Consider the following 20927-nt stretch of genomic DNA (forward strand, 5'->3'; position numbering starts at 1 on the left):
ATTTCAGTCCTAGCTCCTTTTTCATCTTGGCATCCTCTTGTGCCATAAACCCTCTTTCTGTAGTTATAGTTAGGTTTTGGGGGAGCATTATGGTCTGGAGCTCCTTTCTGGGTGGAACTGTGAAGAGACCTTGAAAACAATGCATGGAGTTCAGCAGTTTTCTGCACAGCTGAGAAGTTTTATCATCCTGGCTGCTGTTGCAGTTTTTTTGCTTCAGCTGGATGCTGAAGCAGTGTGTTTGCATCATTCCTGCATATATCATTATTTTCCTTTATTTTTCCATTAATTTCCACAGTTCTATTTTCATCTGAATTTCTTTTTCTGGATCTGACGGTGTTACAGATATCACATCATTGATAATTTGGGGAAGCCGTTGAATTCTCACAATTGTCTCGTTCTTGTTACTTTACAAGACATATATTTTTATTTAAGATTCAGAAATTTACATTTTCCCACTATTTTTAATATTAGATTATTTTGAAATTTCGATGAAGAGGGCTCCTTCAATGCATGTGAGGCAGTTCTTGAACAGGAATGCATGGAATGAGATTTTTCAAACCTGACCACTATTTCAGACAAAGGAAAAAGAAGCAGTAAGTCAGAAAGATCAAGAGGCTCTGGTCTGAAGTGGTGAAAATATTGACAGGAAAGATAGAAGGAAAAAAAAAGAAATTTTTTAGCTGTCGAACAGGTTTTCAGTGGCAGGGTAAAGAAAATCAGCCCCTGGCTACCTTAAAGTGGCAAAGCCATGCAAATGCACTGTGAGGAAAAGCAGCTCATCTTCTGTCCCTTTATACACTCCAACACAACCAAGCTACCAGCTGAGTGGTGCTTGTCAGGCTTATCAGATCATGCTCTAATTGTGACAAACAGTGGTGAGTACACAGTGCCAGGCCTTGTAGCTGGAAAAGCCTTGTGAAAGCCTGGCTTCTTTTTATTTTGGCCTGAATTCAAATTAAAAAAAAAAAAAAAAACCCAAAACAACAAACAACACAAAATGAGCTATTAGAATAAAGTGCCTTTTCTTGTTATATACATTTTGTTGTTTAATTGGTGGTCTTTAAAAGACCCCGTTTCCTTGACATGAAATTTTCAATATGAGTTAATTTCAGAATATTACAGAGGATTTTATGAATCACATGTGTTTAATCTCTGCCTTTCTTTCTCTTTTCTGATTTCCAGTCTCAGCTAAAATGTAGTGGTAGGTAAAGAATGGTTATGTGGTATAATATCAAAGTTAAAATTTGGGAAGCTTTGGACATTGTCAGTTTAGCTTAATGTGCTAATAAAGTAGAATTCAAGGGAAAAAAGCATGAGGCCAGTGCAGTGTGAGCAGAAACCCTTAGAAATAACTCCACTCTGTTTTTTTTCTGTTAGTGTGTTAAAACGTTCTTGAATACAATTTCAATATCTAAGATTTGGCTTTTCATTTCCCCTGCATTTCTAATAGAACAAACAATAGTGCATCTATGCCATGTTGTATCTTCGAGCCAAACACTTCCTTGCAGGCATCTAACCCGGGGCAGTTTGAGAACGACAGCGATGTGCTGTGGCAGCGAGGACCTGCTCCGGAGACCATCGCCTACCACGGTCGCGTCGGAATCAACACAGACGCGCCGGACGAAGCGCTGGTGGTGTGCGGGAACGCCACGGTGATGGGCAGAGTCATGCACCCCTCTGACAGCCGAGCCAAGCAGAACATCCGCGAGGTGAGGCCCGGACAGCCTTTAGGGCACCTGGGGATCCTTGTTGCAGCTCCTGTATCCTGGCTGTGCTGAAAGGCTGGCCTAAAGGAGGCAGATGTGCCATTGTGCTCTGAGAAGCATCACCTGCAGGCTGTGGAGAAGGCTCTCTGTAGGGGTTGTCAGACAGAGGAGTAACTGGCAGTACAAACACAAATAGCCCTCTGGTAGAGTGGGATGGGAAGATTGTCTGTATTCTTCTGTGCGATGATTGGCCAAATGACTGTGGCAGGCTAGTTGCTCTCTCAGTGGTGTCCTCGATGTCATGCTTAATGTCTCAACATGTAAATCTTGGTATTTTTCCAACTAGGTCGACACAAATGAGCAGTTGAGAAGAATAACACAAATGAGGCTGGTGGAATATGACTACAAGCCTGAATTTGCATCTGTTATGGGAATAAAAGATACCCATGAAACAGGTATAAAGTCAGCTCTGTTCCCATTTTTCATTAACATCTACTGATATTTATTGTGCCACAGTGTCTTTTGATATCCTGCTATTTCATCCTCATATTTTAGGTTACAACAATTTCACACTGTTGTGTATCTCTTGGGGCATAAAAATGCCAAAATTAGGTATTGCTTGTAATTTTATAACTTCTGTTTCAATTCTTAAAGTTTATTTTCCAGAAGTTTAATGAGAATGAAGTATGTGCTTGCAAACTGTTTTATTCTTTCTGCAGAAAAATGAGAATTCTAAAGGCTTCTAGAGTGTTTTTGTGGAATGGAGAAAATCCCTGAAATCCTGGATTTTCTTACCACAGAGAAATTCTAGATAATTTTTTTGCTTTGCCCGTAGTTTTTATAATGGTCAGCAGGTATGCCCAGTGTGTTTCCTGACATTAGTTTTTGTGACCTCCTGAACAGGAATAATAGCCCAGGAAGTGAAGAGTCTTTTGCCTGAAGCTGTTAGAGAAGTTGGAGATGTTGCTTGTGATGATGGAGAAAAAATAGAAAACTTCCTCATGGTTGACAAGGTATGGTCTTGAGGGAGAAAGTGGAGACTGTTTAGACTGTTCTTTCATGTGGGGAGCTGTGAACACATGCTATGCCCCATAAAAAGTGTAGCCCCCCACATGTGTTACAGAAATGGTGTTTGATGAATCACTGAGGAAAAACTAAACCATCAGCTGTTTGTAAGGGCTGAATCTTCTAATAACAAGAAGTATCTATGTTAGAAACTGATTACAATACTATATACATATACAGTTAAAAAGTAAAAGCCCTAACTTTTCTGAATAGAAGTGGATAGTGATTTCATAGCATTGGTTCAACAAGTGGTACTCCAAAGCATTATTTTGTGCTTAAGTGTTTCAGTTAATTAAGTGTTCCACAAGTGAGTAAACAATGATGGTATTCAGTTTGTTAAACAAAAACTTCCTTAGACTAATCCTAGTATAACATCTACATACCAAATCCAAGTGCTAGCTCTGTGTGGGGGGATTTTTTTGGCAGTCTGAAATGCTTCTTATAGGTTCAAAATTATTTGCTATGAAATGGCACACAAAATACTTACATGCTCATAGGCTGGAAACACTGCTGAGGTATTGTCCTGTGCTCTTTTCTCCTCCTCCTTTTTCTGTGGAAATACAACTGCAAGGGACTGTCAGTCACAGAGTCCAGTCACACAAGGCTGCAGACAGCACTTGTCTCAAGGCAGCCCCTCTGCTGAGTGCTGGTTCACTGCATGCCAAAGTGCATGCACTTCCAGTTTCCCACTTACAACTGATAATGAGGGAAGTTTTAGAGAAAGGTGTCTTTATCTTGCCTGCATTATATAATGAACACAATCCTGCATTCATTACCATAATGCATTCGTCCATTATGCTATAGAAAACACAGGTTTACACCACCAAACTTGGAGAAAATATCTACAAAAATATTGCATGTCACTTGCCATCATTTGATAGGCTATAAATAATTTAAATTAAATCTTCTAGGTTGTATTCCGTATAAAAGAAGTATGAATTAGATACCTTGAATAAAGCTGCACTTTAAAGAGGACTTCTGGAGATACTGTTGAAAAGGGGACTTCTAGAAAATCTGCTCCATTTGGTCAGAGTTTCAGTCTGTAGCTAATTTCTATGATAGTAGAAGAGCAGTGGTGGTAGGTGACTCCAAGTTAATTTTACTCTTTAGGCTTTCCAATGATATAGTATGATGCCTGTAGCATCATTTACATTTTTGAATGCCTCCAGAACTTCTATGGGGTAGTCTGGTTTTTCATCTGGCAGAAGTTTAGGTTGGAGAGTTGAGCTTTTGATTCATATCTCCCTTGCTGAAATATCACACAAAATTCCATCTCAAGCAGTGCCTCACAGCACTGCCATTTGGGCCCATCATGTTCCCTTTCTTCTCTGTACCTTGGGTGTCTGGAAAGTCCTTGCCAGGATGTTTCCCAGAGATGTGACCTACAAATGGAGAATGCCTACTTTCTATTCATGCCTGTAGGGTGTGATTCTGCTGTGTATGTGGTCCAAGCAGGAACGGATTGTTACAGCAATGGCTTATTTGCTCCTTTTCATTTTCTTGACTACCTGTCTAGATCTGGATCTGAGATTACTTCATGGGCACTTTGATGTTTTAATATGGTCAGATAAATCTCTGCTTTCTCCTCTTTCTCCTAACAGTTGTGGCAGAGCATATGAAGGTCAATTCCATGACCTTTGGGGTGACAGGATCAGGAAAGATCTGTGTCTAACAGAGATTTGGAACATGTCTTGTTCAGGTCGGACATCTGATTTAAATTTCTGGAACTCCGAGCTCCTGAATAGCTCAGCAGCTCGAATAGTAAATGGGCAGTGCTTCATTTTCTTTTCTTTCAGTTTGGCAGGTGATGAGACCTTGAACTTTGTTCTCTCATATTCCAAGTTTATATCCAGATAAGTAGGATGTTGGCTGGTGTTGCGTCTCTGTCAGTTTGGAGCTTTTGAACTCTGTGAAACTAATTCATTACATTGCATTTGAACCAGGGTCTGCTGCTTTCTAGAGAAATGTCTCAACTATATGCAATTTGGTTTTTTGAGACAGAATCTTTTATTTTCAGTAACACTGTGTTCAGTACTTTGTCACTAGAGGGGAAGTAAAACTCTGATCCGTTTTTTTCCCCTCAAATACAGTGTTCCTTCATTTGTGAGAAGAGCAATTTTCTCAGCTAGTTGAAGCAATTCATGCTTGATTTGAAGACAATTGAAAGGGCAGCTGCTATGTATCATTGATACAAGGGCAAGAGTCCATATAAGTGATTTCACAGTTCTAGGTACAGGAGATTATTTTGAAGTCACTTTTTATTTAAATGGGCTCTTGGTATTCTGGCAATAGGGAAGCTTATGACTTGCCACTGATAGTATACTCTGATTCTGATTGCATGAAGTGCTGTCTGGTTTTGTGGAGTGCAGTCACCTTTAAAAAAAAGGTGTGCATGGCTTTTACAATGTGAAAGCAAAACTGCTTTCATCTTGTGCATAACATGACTAGACTGGAACACAGCAACATTAACTACAGTAATAGCTTCATGCAAAGTCACCAGTCTGGTTGGACTTCAGAATGAGAAAGCCATTCTTTTACACACAGCAAATAAAGTACTCTTCTACCATGCTTCTGCAGTGGATCAGTAACCATTTTTGACTCAGAAATGGATAAAATACTACCTGGATGATTTTACTGAGGGCATCTTGCTACTTAGATGATAAGCAGGGGTAGGAGAATGGGAGGCTTTTCTTGGGTAAAATATCCAGAAGGAGTAAATGGAGGGTATCTAAGCTGTTTTAGTTGCAGAGATAATCATGTTATTAGAACCTAAAGGACTACTGTAAGAGACTGGAGAGGCTGAAGGGGACAGCAAAATATTATACTATCACAGCTTGACATCTGGTTTGGTTTTTAATCTGTCTCACTTATCTCTGTGTGATTAATATTATGTGTACAACATAGATAGAAACTCTTGATTTGTCTGAGCCTACCTAATGCCTGTAGGGAGATGACTGGATGTCCATTTTGCTAAGGGATTCTAAAATCTATGTTCAGCTAAAGCCCTGAAAATCAAGAAGTAGATGCCTGTTGGAACAGTGTTAAGTTTTCAACGTGGTATGAAGGTAAAATACAGTTTAAATTCTTGGTGTAAAAAGCCCTTTCGCTTCAAATTTTTCTGCAAGTCCTCATTTTCAATTTACTGCAAATTAAATGTCTAGGGTTTTATGGTCATACATGTATCCCATCTGCAGTGAGATAACTTGTGTTCATATAGGTGAATTCTGAACTCATTTCTGCTTGTTACACCTGACTGATTAATATACTATGTATCTACTATGTACCTACTTATGTCATTGTTTTCTTCTCAGGATCAGATCTTTATGGAGAATGTTGGTGCTGTAAAGCAGCTTTGTAAACTAACAAACAATCTTGAAGTCAGAATAGAAGAATTGGAGCAGTGGAATAGGAAACTGGCCAGGATGAAACGGATCAACAGTTTAAAGTCAACAGTCAGTGAAGAGAGCAAAGTCAGGTACCTCTGGCTGGGATGTTCTCTAACAGAGGTCACACAAGTTGTTAAAGAGATAGAAGTGAAAACCGATTTTGCTTGACAGTAGAGTTCAGCTATTTTCCAGTATTTTAGTTGTGCAAAATACCCCAAATTTCTCAAAATTTTTAGTCAGTGGCAAAATTAATGTTTGAAATGGCTGTTAAATTGCAGTAATTTTTGTAATTGCTGCTGTTGCATAAAGTAAAGAGTAGATTATGACCAGATACAGCTCTGGGACTTGGAAATTGTTTCTAAAGCAAATCTGCAGAGCTTCTTCTGCACAAAAGAATCTTCTCTGGTGCTTCAGTGGAAGTGGTGAGAGTTTCCTGTTTCTAAGCCATTTCCCCAAATTTTCTTTGAAATCAAATGTAGCATTTAAGAGCATTCACCTGAATGAGTTAACTGGAGACCTTTATCCTTGAAAATGAATCTGCTGACACTTCTGCCTTTCCCTTTGTAAATGTTAACATTGCAAAAGTAAGTGACATTAACACATTAAAAATGTCTTTTCTTCATTAATTACTTGCTGAAGCATTTGAATGTTAAAGAGATCTTGTCTCTTATAGCAGGTATAGTCGAGCTAGTAGTCTCTTGCCATCAGTAAAATCAGTCCCACTAAAATCCAGGAAGGTGAGTGAAATGAAACCCTTGTCTGAGTCATTCACTGTGATTTGCTTTCACTTTCTCTTGCCTGTATCAGGGTATAGGAAGTGGATACCCCTTTTCAAAGAGATCATATGAGTGATGAAATACATATATTGACCTTTTCCAAGACAGTCTTCCTAGGCTGCCAAGCTGTCTTCCTTAATATGAACCAATGCTCATTTGCCTACTTTGCTTTTGCCAGTGCCAAAGAGCAAGAGAAAATAATAGGTCAAATATGCTTTGTACCATAATGACAGTCAAATGCTCCATCACCTAAGATTAGCCTACTTTTTTGGAAAGTGCCTTTCTTCTGTATTTGTACCAGTCCTGCTTTAACATGGTCTGAGCACATAAAGCTGCCAAGTTTTAGTTCTGGACACTTACTGAGCTCTTTATTTGATTTTGAAATACTTCAAAAGTATGAAAAATGGCAGGAAGAAAGGACAAGGAGCTGTTATTTTTATCTATCCTTTCTTCTTCTACAGTGTTTGTGCCCCCAAACTATCAACAAGTCTTAGGGACCTTTTTAATTACTGAAATTTTCCTCTGTAGATGTTGACCCCTATATAATGGTGATCAGGAAAGAAGCAAGGGTGATGTAAAGTCAACTTAGTGTAGTATTTCTTAATCTACTAGTAGCTGCTTAGATATGTGCCACTTGAATTAAACAAACTCTTTTTTTACCCTAGGTTTGTTTGTCAAAGACCAAAGAATCTTGCTCCCTGAAGACTTTCTGGGTGACTATAATAGCTTTGATTGCTATTATGGCACTATGGTAATAATTAATTAACAACAATTTGACATGTTTCTTCCTTCCCCTTTCTACTTATCTGAAAGAATATAGCACTTTTTCTTCTTCTTTTTCCCTCCTACTTGAAGAACACAGTGTATTAAAATTAACAGTTAATATCCTTGGTTATATTGTAAAGTTGAATCCATTGTATAAAAGTAAGGTACTCATGAGATGGACACACAGCTGGTCTCTCTCCATGTCACAATGTATGGTGCACCTTGAGTATACCTCAGTGGCTTGTACTACAGATGCCAAACTGGACTCTGCATGTTTTATCCAATCATTCTGTGCCTAAGTACAATTTCTGATGTACAGAGTGATTCTGTTGTGTGAAATGAAGCTGAACTTGTTCCCACTGTGGTGGGCAATTGTGTGACTGGAATTTTAACTTGTGACATTCACTTGTGGAAAGGAAAATATGCTCTGGACTTCTGAGATTGCCATTTTCTGTCTCCAGTCCAAAACTTGTGGCTTACAATCAACCTCTTTGTGACCTGAGTACTTTGAACTGGTGGTGTGATTCTATTTAGGTTGGAAAGTGGCTGTATTTTGTGTTCAATACAAGAATATGAACACAATACTGTATACAAGTATCTTCTCTAAACCCCATTAAATTCACCTGAAATTTTTCCCACTAAAGGGAAAGTGATCAGGTAGGTAACACTTGCATGACTGCATTTTGACACAATGCTGTCAAGGTATTATTCCTACTGTGATGCATTAAAGATGGATGTAAATCTACAGAACAATTCTCTTTCTACAGTGCTTTGACCATATGGAGCCTGTATTTACTCAGCATTCATGAGAGCCGTTTTGAAAAACATCCAGTTTACAGGCAAGTAGTTAAATTATCATTAGTGAATTCAAATTAGTAGAATCAGTCAAAGACTGTGGATCAATTTGTTTTGGTCCTCAACTCTAATGTCCATTTCTTAATGAATTGTTTTTCTTCATCAGCAGTACCTCAAGTTCTGTTCCAGTCTCTCCCTCTACTACCACAGCAGGTACTGTGTCTCTACTGGTCTGCATACACATAATTGTCTATTATAAAATGCCAGTACACAGCATTTGTGAAAACTATATTTTGGTGGTGTTGTTGTTTGCTTTTTTTTTAGCATTGCAGATTGAAAGCACAGTTTCTCAGACCACACAGCCCATCAGCAGGATCCCTGAAGTGAATTTCTGTGACATTTTACCTTGTGACAAGGTCTACTGTTGTCCAATTCATCAACTAAAAGTCAAATCTCTAAGTTATGAAAAAAATAATGCAAAGGAAAAACGTAAGTTGAGAATGTAATTCTTATAATTTGAGAAGAGATTGTATGGAAAGTGTGGGGAAAGGGGCAAGAATCTTTAAAGGTAGTTAGCTTTCTGCAAAAGAGCTTATTCCAGAGGATTTAAAAAATCTTGATATAACTAATCATCACTGCAGTCAATACATTTTTGAAAAATCAAGTCTGGTTACCCTTTAGAATTCGGGGCCCTAAGATGTCTTGTCTACTGTCACTGTTTTTCCTTGCCATTCTTGGTAAATTATTTGATGTGAACTGGAAAGTCACTAATTCCTTTAAGTGACCTTTGGTTATAGTTGGATGTGGGTTGCTTAGGGGTAGTAGAGAATTAATAGATGCAAAAAACTGAATTGTGTCACAATGTGGTGGTACTACATCTTTTCCATGGGCAGAGACAGAATTCCAACTGCCTGAAAACATAAAACTTACACTTAAAACTCTGATTGTTAAGGCAAGGGTTGTGAACAGTAGTATTTGAAGGCAGAGCTCTATAAAATAAAATGCTTTTACTGGTATTAATTATTTTACTGATACTGTCTGCCAGATGTTGTGTGTGTAGTATCTGAGAAGATGCGTTGTTTAAAGCTTTTATAATATTTATAAGGAAGGGCTAATCCATAAAGATATGCATAACCTGTGGGAATCTGTATTCCTCTCTCCCAGTCCTTAACATATCCAGTGTCTGGAAGCAAGGGTTAATATTACTAAACCAGCATTCATACCCTTCCTGTCTTGGCCTTGGGAACAATTCTTGGAGCACAGTCAACAAAACCAAGTGAAACTGGGGAGGGATGCAGTTCAGCCTCTGAAGTACAAATGTCTGCCAGGGCAGGCATTGCCAATTGCTGTGGCACTCTCAGCATGAACTGTTTCAGTGGGACTCACCCATTCTGTACTCTGCAGACAAGCTGTGTGTGAGTGGTCCTTGTGATTCTTGTGATCATTGCTGCAGTAAGCCCTGTGGCAGATAGAGCTCAATACAGCTTTCAAGAGGTCATACCTGAGTGATTTGTATTGCTCTGAAGTCTGAAAGAGTGTTGATTAATTAAGAAGACATGAATCTAATTTATAAATGAAGGAACTGTTAATAGATGAAAATGAAATATGAAAACCTTCTATCCTCAGCTGGCTGCTTCTGATATTAGGTGGAAAGAGAAGATAAGAATAAACACAAAGCATTACCTTCTCAAGGTTTTATGCTCCAAATAGCATTAAGAGTGGATCCAAGAGTGAAAAATCAGCACAGTACACAAGCTACTGAAAGATTTCAGTTCTGCACAAGTTTAATGAACCTGAATATATCCCCAGATGGAAGGTAACAATGTCAATATGAAATCCAAACAGAAGGAAAACCAACAAGCTGTTTAATGTAGCTGTAGCCAAGATAAATGGAAAGGAAAACGTTTTCAGAAAAAAAAGCTGAGCAGTAAATATGGGGAATAATCATGATAAAAAGTGGATGCTTTAGAATCAGTTGATTAGTCCAATTCATGGAAAGGTAGAGCTGTTTGAAATGGCAATTAAATTAAATACTAATTTAGGTGTTATTACACACCTTTTGCTGTTCTACATGCAATACTTGAATTCTGTGGGTGCAGACTACTGCACATATTGTAGCTCCTAATCCTTTGCATCCCAGAGCTGTTGATGAAAAGGCTGTTTGGAAAGTTCAAGTAGAAGCAAAAGCATTCATAAGCAAGAGAAAAAATATTAAACAAAAACTCAGCACATCTTTATGTCACCTAGCTTAATGTGACCTTTTTTCCTCATATTTTCTTTTAACTGATTTCTCTGGAGGCTTTAGACTTTTGAACTTTTGATTTCAGCGAGATTGAGGAATGTGAATACCCTTCAGCATTTGGGCCTTTTCTGCTCTCTGCTTCCATGCCATTAGTGCTCACTGCTCTCCCCTTAATGTTAAGTGCCACCAATAAACAGGAGCTGTCCTTACTTGTTGTTTCACCCCAGTGTCTCTCCCCTCCCAATAAAAGGTTGCTGAGAGCTCCTGCTGGATTTTAGTCAGCCTGAGGCATTCCCATTTATTGCTTCAGAGGGCAGTTAACAGATTCATAGTAAAGTACCACCATGATGAGAAACCATCAGCAGATTTTTCCCACGCTGCTTATGGAATATTGCCACTCACTTGAATTAAAACCATAGAGTATGTGAAAAAAGAAAAAAAGATACTATATTTATTGGATGAGTTTTTCTTAATCTTATCTGAAGATGATGATTTTCCTCATTACATTCTTGCCATGCTTATAGTTCTATATTTGTTATTGAATTGGATCTTCACAGCCCACAAGGGACTTTGAGAAAGCTCTCAGTGTTGCTATATGTGAAAGAGTGGAATTTTATTTACAATTTATTGAAGGTTTCTGTGGTGCTTTGTGGTAGTTCTTGGTGTTCCCAGTTGGCACCTTATATTCAAAATTTAGATTGCAATATCTGAAAGAACAATGAAATGGTAATTCTATGATGAGTAAAAACACAAGTGAAAATAAAGTTCTATGCTGGTTACCAACTCAGTTTAAATAGTTGAAATCTTAGTGAAGTAAGTCTGTCTTTGTCCTGGTTTTTGTACAAAATTCTGATATTGCTTAATGCTTTCTTCCACCACCTGCAAAAGAATTACAGTTTTAAGTGTTTACTAATCCCAAGTTTTTAATAAATATTCCTACCAACACTTGCATGAGCTGAACTATTTTATCTACATAGAGCAATCTTTTACCTCCACTAGGGGATACTGGTTTTCTACAGAATAGCTCTCTGTTAATGAAAATACAAAATTACAGTGTTTAATGCCTTGCTAGCATATCTGGACTATTAAGAGAAATCAGGAGAAAATGAATATGTGGCAATTAGTTTGTGAATTAAAGGGAGGAATGAGAGAACGAACAGGCTTTTATGAGATCTGCCCCAGGATGAGTGTACATGTGTAAGTGATTGCATGTGTTCAGTAGCCATTTTACTAGGTGTGTGGAGCTGTGTAATGAAATGGGACAGCAGATGACTATGAAATGCAGCAGTTACCACCAAATCTGGCAGAACCTGTAGATCTGTATGATGAGTTAGTAAATAGGAAATTAATTCAAGGAATAGCTGGCAGCAGTATGAGAATTTTATAAAAAACCACAAGACAGGTTAAAATCCTAAAGACAATTTTGTATTACATTGCTTCTTGGTCCTTGGATTCCATTTGTTAATGTTGCTCCATGCTCTTGGTCACCTACTAGCATGAGAAAAGTCTGGATTTTCTTATTTCCCAATACTGAAATGAAATCCAAATCTGGAATGAATGAGAAAACAATAAGGTCAATCCAGCTGTCTTGCTTCAATCTCAGTAATAATGCATTTTGATCCCTGCCTCCTATCATGAAATAGTCATTCTGAAATCAGAAAGTTTCCTTTGGAAAACATGGTATTCTAGAAATGACATTTGATGGAGCATGTTAGTTTAGGCAAGATCAAGATTTCCCAGTGCCAGTTTCCTGGTAACATGTCTCTGAACGGATTCTGAGCTGGCAATCTGAGTAGAAGCACAGGAATAGCATTAGATGATTTCCCAAGGGCTTGAAGGGCCATTTGCCTTCCCCAGGTTTTATTATATGATGGTTATTCAAAAGATTTTTAAAGTTCACTTTTCTAGGCAAGTGTTGAGCAAATTAATAGGATAACAATTGTAAAAAGAGGTCATCAGCTTATATTACACAGCCTTGTTCCATGTTTGAAGTTACAGAGGTGACATCAGTAAACATGGTGACCATGTTGTTAGAGACATGTATTAGCTTTTTTATTTTGGTCATGCATCCTCTCTCTGAAGTACTGGCTCAGTCCTCAGTATTTTTACTCTTTACAACACACATTCAAAAATCTAAGTTGTTCCACTAGCCTGTATTTGCATACCAGATACCTGTTATTCCTAACATGATTTTCTCACTAATAAGAAAGATGTGGCTTTATGTTCAGATTTGTGCTGAAGTGCCTGGCTGCACATTGACTTTCAGCTTGGCTCTCTTATAGAAATTGGTGATGTTCTCTGTGTATGATGAAGTCTTTTCTATTGGGCTATGTTTTGGAAATACTTTTGTTATTCTGTAGATTTCAAGAACTTGTTTCCTGTTATCTGCAAACTTACTTTGACTGTGTATATCTTCTTCTGAATGGAGGTGCTTTATATTTTAAAGATCTCTCTCGTGGTTATGCACATCTTTATTCAAGAGATAATTAACAAAATGTCTTCTGGTTTTGTAGGGTATGAACATACTTTGCTTTTACAATTGTGCAAGGCTAATTTGGGCAATGTTTGTGCATTCATCCTTTCACAGGAAAGAAAAGTGACATGTTACCAAACCAAGATCCCATCAAAAAATTTGGTGGAAGACCTGATCTTGGAAATGACTGTAAGTCCAACATATAAACAAAAAAAAATTAAAAATTTAAAATGTTACTTGTATAACTTTCAAGGTCTACTTTTAGGTTTGAATTCTGCTTCTGGAATTTAGGGAAGTTTCAGTTATAATTCATCATTATAGAAAATTACCACTTGTGAGTCTAGTTCCTGTGAACAACAGGAAACCTGTGATTCACTGTAATTTTCAGTTTATTCTTACATCTTCATTAGATTTTTATAGACATTCTGACTGCCCTCTCCAGAGAGTTCTTAGGCTTGGCTTCAGATACAATAAAATGACAAGTGGCATTTCCTTGACTGGAGCTAAAATCTTGTGCTTAATATCATGTGATATGCATGTGCAGGAAACTCATGATACAGTGTGAAGGAAGTGTTTGGGGTTTGCCTCATCTCACCTAAGGGATTAAAATGTCAGCTGCTTTAAGGGGCCATCCCTACCTTCAGATCCTGACACTGCCTTCAGAGGAGATGAAATTAAGTTCTTTGACACAGGACGCTTGGCTTGATTTCAGGCTCCCCTTTTAGTGACTATGCACTGCTGTCAGAGCCAGCCTAGGCTGAAAATATTGATTCTTTTATGTAAAGATGAGTATCTGCTGACTACATATGTTATAACAGCATGCTCTGGCATTCATTCAGTATGAGCAGGATTATGCCTTGTGTCTTTTTGGTTTATGTGGATCCTCTGTTTTAAGGCTTGGTTATTGTTTTGTTTCATTTTTTTTTTAAATAAATATTTGATTAAAGAATAGGCAATATTTTGATGATAAAACATTTAGACTTATACATCTAGACCATGCACTTAAAAAGCAGGTGAGGAACAGAATTCAGGTTCTGCCTGTTGTCTGGATGTGCCCCAGTGGGATGATCTGGGAAAAAAAATCATTCCCCTTCTGGGTTTTTTTGCATGGGTACACACCTCAGATAAGATCCTCTGAGGCATCACTATGTTACATGTTGTAATGAGTTGCTGTGTCATAGGCAAATGTTCTCCTGTGCTACTTCTCTGAGATGAACATGCTCAGTTTCCCTCTGTCACTTGTAGATCTTTGCATGCTGAAAATTAAGTATATACCACCACGCAGAGATTTAACAATCAGAGAACAGATCACCCTATACTCATCAAGTTTCTCTGCAAAGTAGGGAATGGTTGCTTTGGAACAGAGGAACAGAAACACAAACCCAGTGAGCACAGCCTGATGTAGAGAGCTTGGGCCTGCTGAACCAAGTCCTCCTTGTGCTTTCTGCACCACATTGTAAGACCAGGTGAAGGGTCTGCAGAGGAAGCTGTATGAGGAGCAGCTGAGATCCCATGTTTTCTTCAGCCTAGAGAAGAGGACACTGAGGGGACACCTCCTGGTGGCCCACAGTTCTCTCATGAGGGGAAGAGAAGGGGCAGACACTCATCTCTTTGCTCTGGTGATCAGTGGTAGGACTTGAGGGAACAACATGAAGTTGTGTCAGGGGAGGTTTAGGCTGGGTATTAGGAAAAGATTCTTCACCTTGAGGTTGGTCAGGCACTGAAACAAGCTCCCCAGAGAAGTGGTCATGACACCAAGGCTGCCAGAGTCCAGGAAGGATTTGGACAGCACTCTCAGACACGTGGTGTCTACCTCAGGGAAAAACAATGTTATGGCTATACTCATCATCTATCTGTAGTATATTACAAAACTCTTGCAAAAACAAAAGTTCTTGCAAGTTCAAGGCAACATTATATGAAGAAATTATAATTTTCATTTAATTTGGGTAGTTTTTTCCCACAGGGAATTAGAAACAAATTTTGTTGCATTCCATATTATTCCTCTCAACAAAGATGAGGTGTTTCAACTTTGTGGTTACTTGAATGGGTATGGCTTCTAGTACATGAAAATGAATATTGACACACTTGAGTTTTCCTTGGGCTGCCATCAAAGTAGCCTTCAACATCTGTGCAAAAGAAAATGGTGCAATGTTAGATTCCCAGGATATTTTTCCTTGCAAACTGAACAAGGTTCCTATCTCCAATGGCAGAATGATGGTAATCAACCACAGGCTTGTAACTGAGTGCTAATTTGGATCTGCATCAAGTCCTGTAGTAGCAATCAAGGCAATAGACTAACTGCAGTTTTACTATGCTCTTATCTATTACTTCTGAAATAATAAAGAAAAAACTATTATTCTTAATATTTTTAGGGATTGATACAACAGTCAGTTCCATACAGATTTTGCAAACTCAGCAAAGCATTGACAACCGCTATTGCAGTAAAAATCTGCAGTGCAGGTAGGTGAATTTTTAATAATTATTATTTTATTATTTAATAAAATAATAAAAATAATTGGTTTATTTTGCCATAGTAGAATAAAACACCATTACTGTGGCCTGGCTGCCTGGCTGGCTTCTGCTCACAGTTGTTTCCTCTTGCATGGAGTCGTCTTTGATACCTTTTAATGTTTTTTTCTGTTTAAATTTAAATGCAATTTCCATGTTTTGGTGAAGATACTATCTATCTCAAAATCCCATGTATATTAATACAACCTTTTTCAGCTCTGGAAACTACAGCTATGTTATCCCTATTAACAAATACACACCCATGGATGTAGAAATCTCACTGGAAATAAAGTAAGTACAATTAAAAGGAATACATGCAAAAGACAATAGTGGTTCTTCATTTGATAGAAATTCTTGCCTGATGTCTATGGTTACACAAATCTGTCCTATTCAGAGGAGTGGGAAAAATCTATGCACAACTAAATTGTGCATAGATTTTGGGTAGATTCCTTGCTGTTGCATAGGCCCAATACCATTCTCAGCTCAACGAAAATTTCACCCAAAGTTGCAGGGATTGAAATTCAGAAGTCTTGAGCTTCTGTCCTAATAAGCATTTGAGCAGACGTGTGTGTGTGTGTGTGTATTGGCAGGATTGTGGTCTCTGGCCTAGGGATCTGATTTTTCTTTTGTTGAAGATATTAGGACCATAACATGAGTAACTCCAGAGTGCCTTCTTTGGGCCTGCTGTGCCAAGCCCTGTAAGAAGGGGATTCTTGTGCAGGAACTTTTGGTGCAGCATAAAATTGTGACTTACAGCTGGGAAAAGCAGCAGACTGCTAAAATACCTCCTTTCAGCAGGAATTTTCTCCTCAAAAGCCTACCTCCACCATGTTCTCCCAGAGGGAACAAGTCATTTATTTTGGAGTTTTATTTTGAGAAAGGCCAGCATTAGCCAGAACAGCTGCCAAACAATCTGCTTGACAACAGTTCATGACTTCTGTCTCTGCAACAAAGGACTTGTCCAGTCTTTTGATCTTCAATGTTATCCCTATAAACTTCTGCATTTTTCACATAAGATTAAATATAAGACTACCCCTGAAGTGTCTGCTTGTTTTTAACAGCCACTGAAAATTTGTCTTTTAAATGTATGCCATTATAATCCAATAGTATAGCCCTCCTACTCAGGGATTAATACATTATATTCAGTTTCACTGAGTATGACTGTATTTTGAATATTGGTTTGTGGTTTGGGGGCAACTGATTTTATTTTTAATAAAGTAATTTATCCTTATTTTTCTCTGTTTCTTGAAGCACCACGGAACCATTAATTATATTTCTCTGCAAAGTCACATTTGGAAATTATTGCTCCCATTATTCTTCCAGCCAAAAAAGTAGGAAGAATTTCCAAGAAACCACACAGGTAAGACTTTTATAGCAATACTCTGGGGTTTGGGAATAATTTTTATTAAATAAATGGCTGCAAAATTCTGATCTTTGTTGAAGCACTAGAAATCCAAATGCTGGTACTTTGAGTCTGTTAGTCATGGCTGGCTTTGGCAAGGCCATAATGAGATGCAGTCTTTTTGTTGGAGTTAGTTTTCTGCTGACTTTTATAAAAATCTGTCCAATAATTCTCTGAAAGGACAGTTTTGATTCTGCTTCAGCCTAAGCCACCACTACAACTCATTATAACTCCAGAGATACTTAAGAAATGGGAATAACTTATCACTCAGAGCTTTAGGAGAGTCCTCCAAATTCTCATCTCCTTTATGGCTTCCATTATTCTCTTACGGGTAATTAATTCCAGTTTTAAAGTCTAGAAGTTGCTGGTAACAATGGTAGTATTCTGCTTTATTTCTGTGTGAACAGGAGTTTACCAGTAAATCCCTCTAGGGAAAATTCTTCATTTTAAAAGCAAAATTGTTTATGTGTCATTCTCTGGATTGCCTCAATGGGGATAAAAGCTGGTGAAAGAGTTAGCTTTTCCCAATAAAAAATATTTAGTGTCAAGACCTTGCAAATCTTGAAGCACCTCCAGTAAATTGATGAAGGCTTTAAACTTTTTTCAAGTTTCCTGGGCATACAGACCACCTTCAAGGCCCCCATTTGACAATGTTTGTTCAGAAATGTTTATTCTGGCTAAAACAGTAGGAAAGGCAGAAGCAGTGATAATAGCATTTCTGAACACATTGTAGGAGAAACATCTCTGAATTTGGAAATACTTTCCAATTTCTTCTGGAGAAGAGTCTTCAGAATTTGGATCTATGATCCCATACATAACATGGTTTTGTTGATTTTGTTTGTTTGTTTGTTTTTTGGATTTTTGTGCTTAGTCAGATTACAGCACTTGAGATACCTCCAGCTGGCTTTTTGTTCAGCTTTTCAAATGTCTTTGCAAAAAGTTTCAGGCTCCTCTGTAACAGTGGCATAGTCAACCGAAAGCCCAAATTTTCCAAGTCTTGACCTGTCTGCTGTAATTTCAACAGAATGGAAATTAAGTCAGACATAGAGAGTTTCACAATGCAGAAATGTCCTTGAAGCTTACTGACAAAACTGGTCAAGGAGATTTCCTGTGTCAACCTGAAATCCACATCAAAAGACTAAAGCTAACTAGCCTCCAGCAGCAGTGAGCTTTCAGATTTGATGTGACTCAGAATAGAAATGCTGCCTAGTTGAAGAGGTTTCTTTTAAGAGGATTTTTCTAGGAATGGGAAGGCTTATTCCCACCAAAAGGCAGAACAGCAATCATTTGGACTCACCAGTCCCATTTGAGTTTTGTCATGTGAACGTATTGTATCCAGCAGAGAGGATGTGTCAGAAAGTGAAGTGAGGAGAGAAGGATGAAGGAGTTGAGACACTAGAAATATAAGTTACCATGGATCATTAGGAGAAAGAGAGGGGAGGATTGAATTTTGTTTTATTTATTGTAGCATAAACATTTCAGGTACAAAATATGTTGTTTCACTTTTGCATGGCAGAACACTGTAACAAAAAATACCATGAAACCTTGCAGGTGTCTGTTTCTGAAATACTGCATGAACAGACTACCCATATCTTTAAAATATATGGAGGACATTTTTTGTCTTCTGAGCACTGCTAAAGCTGCTCTCCCAAAATCAGCAGAACTGCCATTTGCTACTATTACAAATTAAAGCTCTCAGGCCACCTGGCATTTCAGGAACAATCCCTATTTTTGGGGGGATTTGTGTAGAAAATGAGTGAGGAAATCAAATACTCAGAGCCAGCTGGGTGTCACTGGGAGTCAGATGCCTGCCAGTTCTCCTCCGTGTGGAGCTGATCAGAGTAAACCCACATTTGCAGGGTTTAAAGTCAGCACTTGATCTTTAAATGCATTTGCCTGTAGTTATCAAGTCTTGGTATCACAATTACATTGCACTGCATTTGTCAATATTTCCAGAGTCTGTCCTTCTCTCCAGTTTCTCATGGAGCAAGGTTATCTAATCTGTCTCTCATTTGCCACCTAGGGACGCCAGCACGTTTGGACTCTCCCTGTAGCGAAGCTGTATGACAGCGTGTACTCTTTCCGCGTGGCCGTGCCGGTAAGCCTTTTCAAACGGCAGCATGGCAAAAGACAAATAGCATTTGAACTGAAAGAAGTTCTTCTATCAACCTCCTTTGTTTTTCTTTTGCAGGGTTTTGCTAGCTGCTCAACAGACCGTTACTTTGCTGGAATGTTTTTTACTGATTACTACTTCTACTTTTATCGGCAGTGTAATTAAAATGCTGCCAAATATTCTGTTCTTTGGGGAAAAGATGAGGAAACACTTAATATGAAAAAGAGACTTGAAAATAATCCTGGATATTTTTTAAACCTCTTTCTGGGTTTTATGGGACTTTCTTGGGTTTTTTTTCACTTTTAAATTAAAAAAATAAAAGTAGAAAAATAAAGTGTTGACAGCAGCCATAGCTCTGCATTTCCAGAAACTGTTTCTAAAAAGACACGAGGTAATGGAGTGTATGTTGTTGTTGGGGGTGGAGTGAGAGCTTCAAATCTTATTAGAGAAGCTTTCCCATTGAGTTACAAGGTGCAGAATGACCTCTGTCTTTCTAAACTTCTCAGAGTCTGGGTGTGGTTGGATCCAATCTTAGCCCCAGACTTGGTCAACAGTTTGAGTCTAAGGAATTATACACATGTGATTGAACCTTTGTACAATTTTGTCATGCAGAATTAAGGATGGCAAGCCAGATGTATAAAAATGAATGATTTATTATGATAAATGCTTAGACAAAAAGATCTCAACTAGAATTACTACATGGTATGGAAGCTAACACTACTAATATAATATATGATAATGTACTATATTAAAGCAATGATATTAAAGTTATCAAAAAGAAACAATTATTGAGTAGAGATGAATGTTACTCACCCATACCAATGATTGTGAACAATCTTAAGCTCACCTTAAGAGGCATCCCCACCCAAGGGAGGAATATTCACACACATGTCAAGAAGGAGTATGCTAGAAATCCCTGCCATTTGGCACTTTTATTATATATATATATATATATATATATATAAAAGCGGTACTCTTAAAGTGGCTCACTGTCAGTCATATGTCTCCATATGGTTATGGAGAAGTCAGCTGTGTCAGCTCAGCATCTTTAGATAAAGATACTTTACAATATCTGCCACACCTTCACCTCACTACCAGGATGTTTAACTTTGGGGTTGATGAGTCAGATTTGGTTTTGTGTAATCCAGCACCAAAAGCAGCATGACACCTCCTCTCAGTTCACCAGTGATAGCTCTGAAAAATTTGCATTGCTCAAGTCTTTACTGCATCCCAGACAGAGCATCCTGCTACAGATGTGTAAATAAAATGATTGTATGGATCATAGAGAAGTTTTATGATATTGTATGTACAGCAGACAAGAGCAAATGGGTAGGAACACTGCTGAGCTGGGATAACCTTCAGTTTTCAGAAAATGGAAAGATGATTAAATGTTATTTATTTATTTATTATTCCTTTGCAATAAGGAAACCTTCTTCTGTCCAATAGGCATACATCTTCTTTTAGAATCTGCTGCCCTTTTTTAGATATAAATCCATTTCTTTTTTTGCTAACAGAACCAAAAACAGCCAAAACTCTAAAAGAGAAATGTGGCACTCTGCAAATGCCCTCTAAAATAAATGTAAGTCAGGGATCAACAGGTCAATTCAGTTGTCTAAGTGTTTCCCTTTTAGAAAGCACTTCCATCATTACCACCACAGCTGTGTGATTTAACAACACTACTGCTATTTCAATGAGT

At 38.0% G+C, this 20927-nt stretch overlaps 1 protein-coding gene across 1 annotated transcript in view; it reads left to right on the forward strand.

Moving 5' to 3' along the window:
* Positions 1–19924, forward strand: part of MYRFL (myelin regulatory factor like) — a 39602-nt gene extending 19678 nt beyond the window's left edge. The window contains exons 11-25 of the mRNA XM_018910167.3: positions 1509–1709; positions 2053–2161; positions 2610–2719; positions 6083–6246; positions 6831–6894; positions 7599–7684; positions 8466–8537; positions 8660–8706; positions 8818–8982; positions 13323–13397; positions 15581–15668; positions 15933–16007; positions 16968–17076; positions 19142–19216; positions 19310–19924. Of these exons, the coding sequence (XP_018765712.2) occupies positions 1509–1709; positions 2053–2161; positions 2610–2719; positions 6083–6246; positions 6831–6894; positions 7599–7684; positions 8466–8537; positions 8660–8706; positions 8818–8982; positions 13323–13397; positions 15581–15668; positions 15933–16007; positions 16968–17076; positions 19142–19216; positions 19310–19396 (1527 nt within the window). The 3' untranslated portion in view covers positions 19397–19924. The remainder of the gene's footprint in view (positions 1–1508; positions 1710–2052; positions 2162–2609; positions 2720–6082; positions 6247–6830; positions 6895–7598; positions 7685–8465; positions 8538–8659; positions 8707–8817; positions 8983–13322; positions 13398–15580; positions 15669–15932; positions 16008–16967; positions 17077–19141; positions 19217–19309) is intronic.
* The last annotated feature ends 1003 nt before the right edge of the window (positions 19925–20927 follow it).

Source organism: Serinus canaria, chromosome 1A (assembly GCF_022539315.1).
Source record: "Serinus canaria isolate serCan28SL12 chromosome 1A, serCan2020, whole genome shotgun sequence".
NCBI classification, from domain to species: Eukaryota; Metazoa; Chordata; class Aves; order Passeriformes; family Fringillidae; genus Serinus; species Serinus canaria.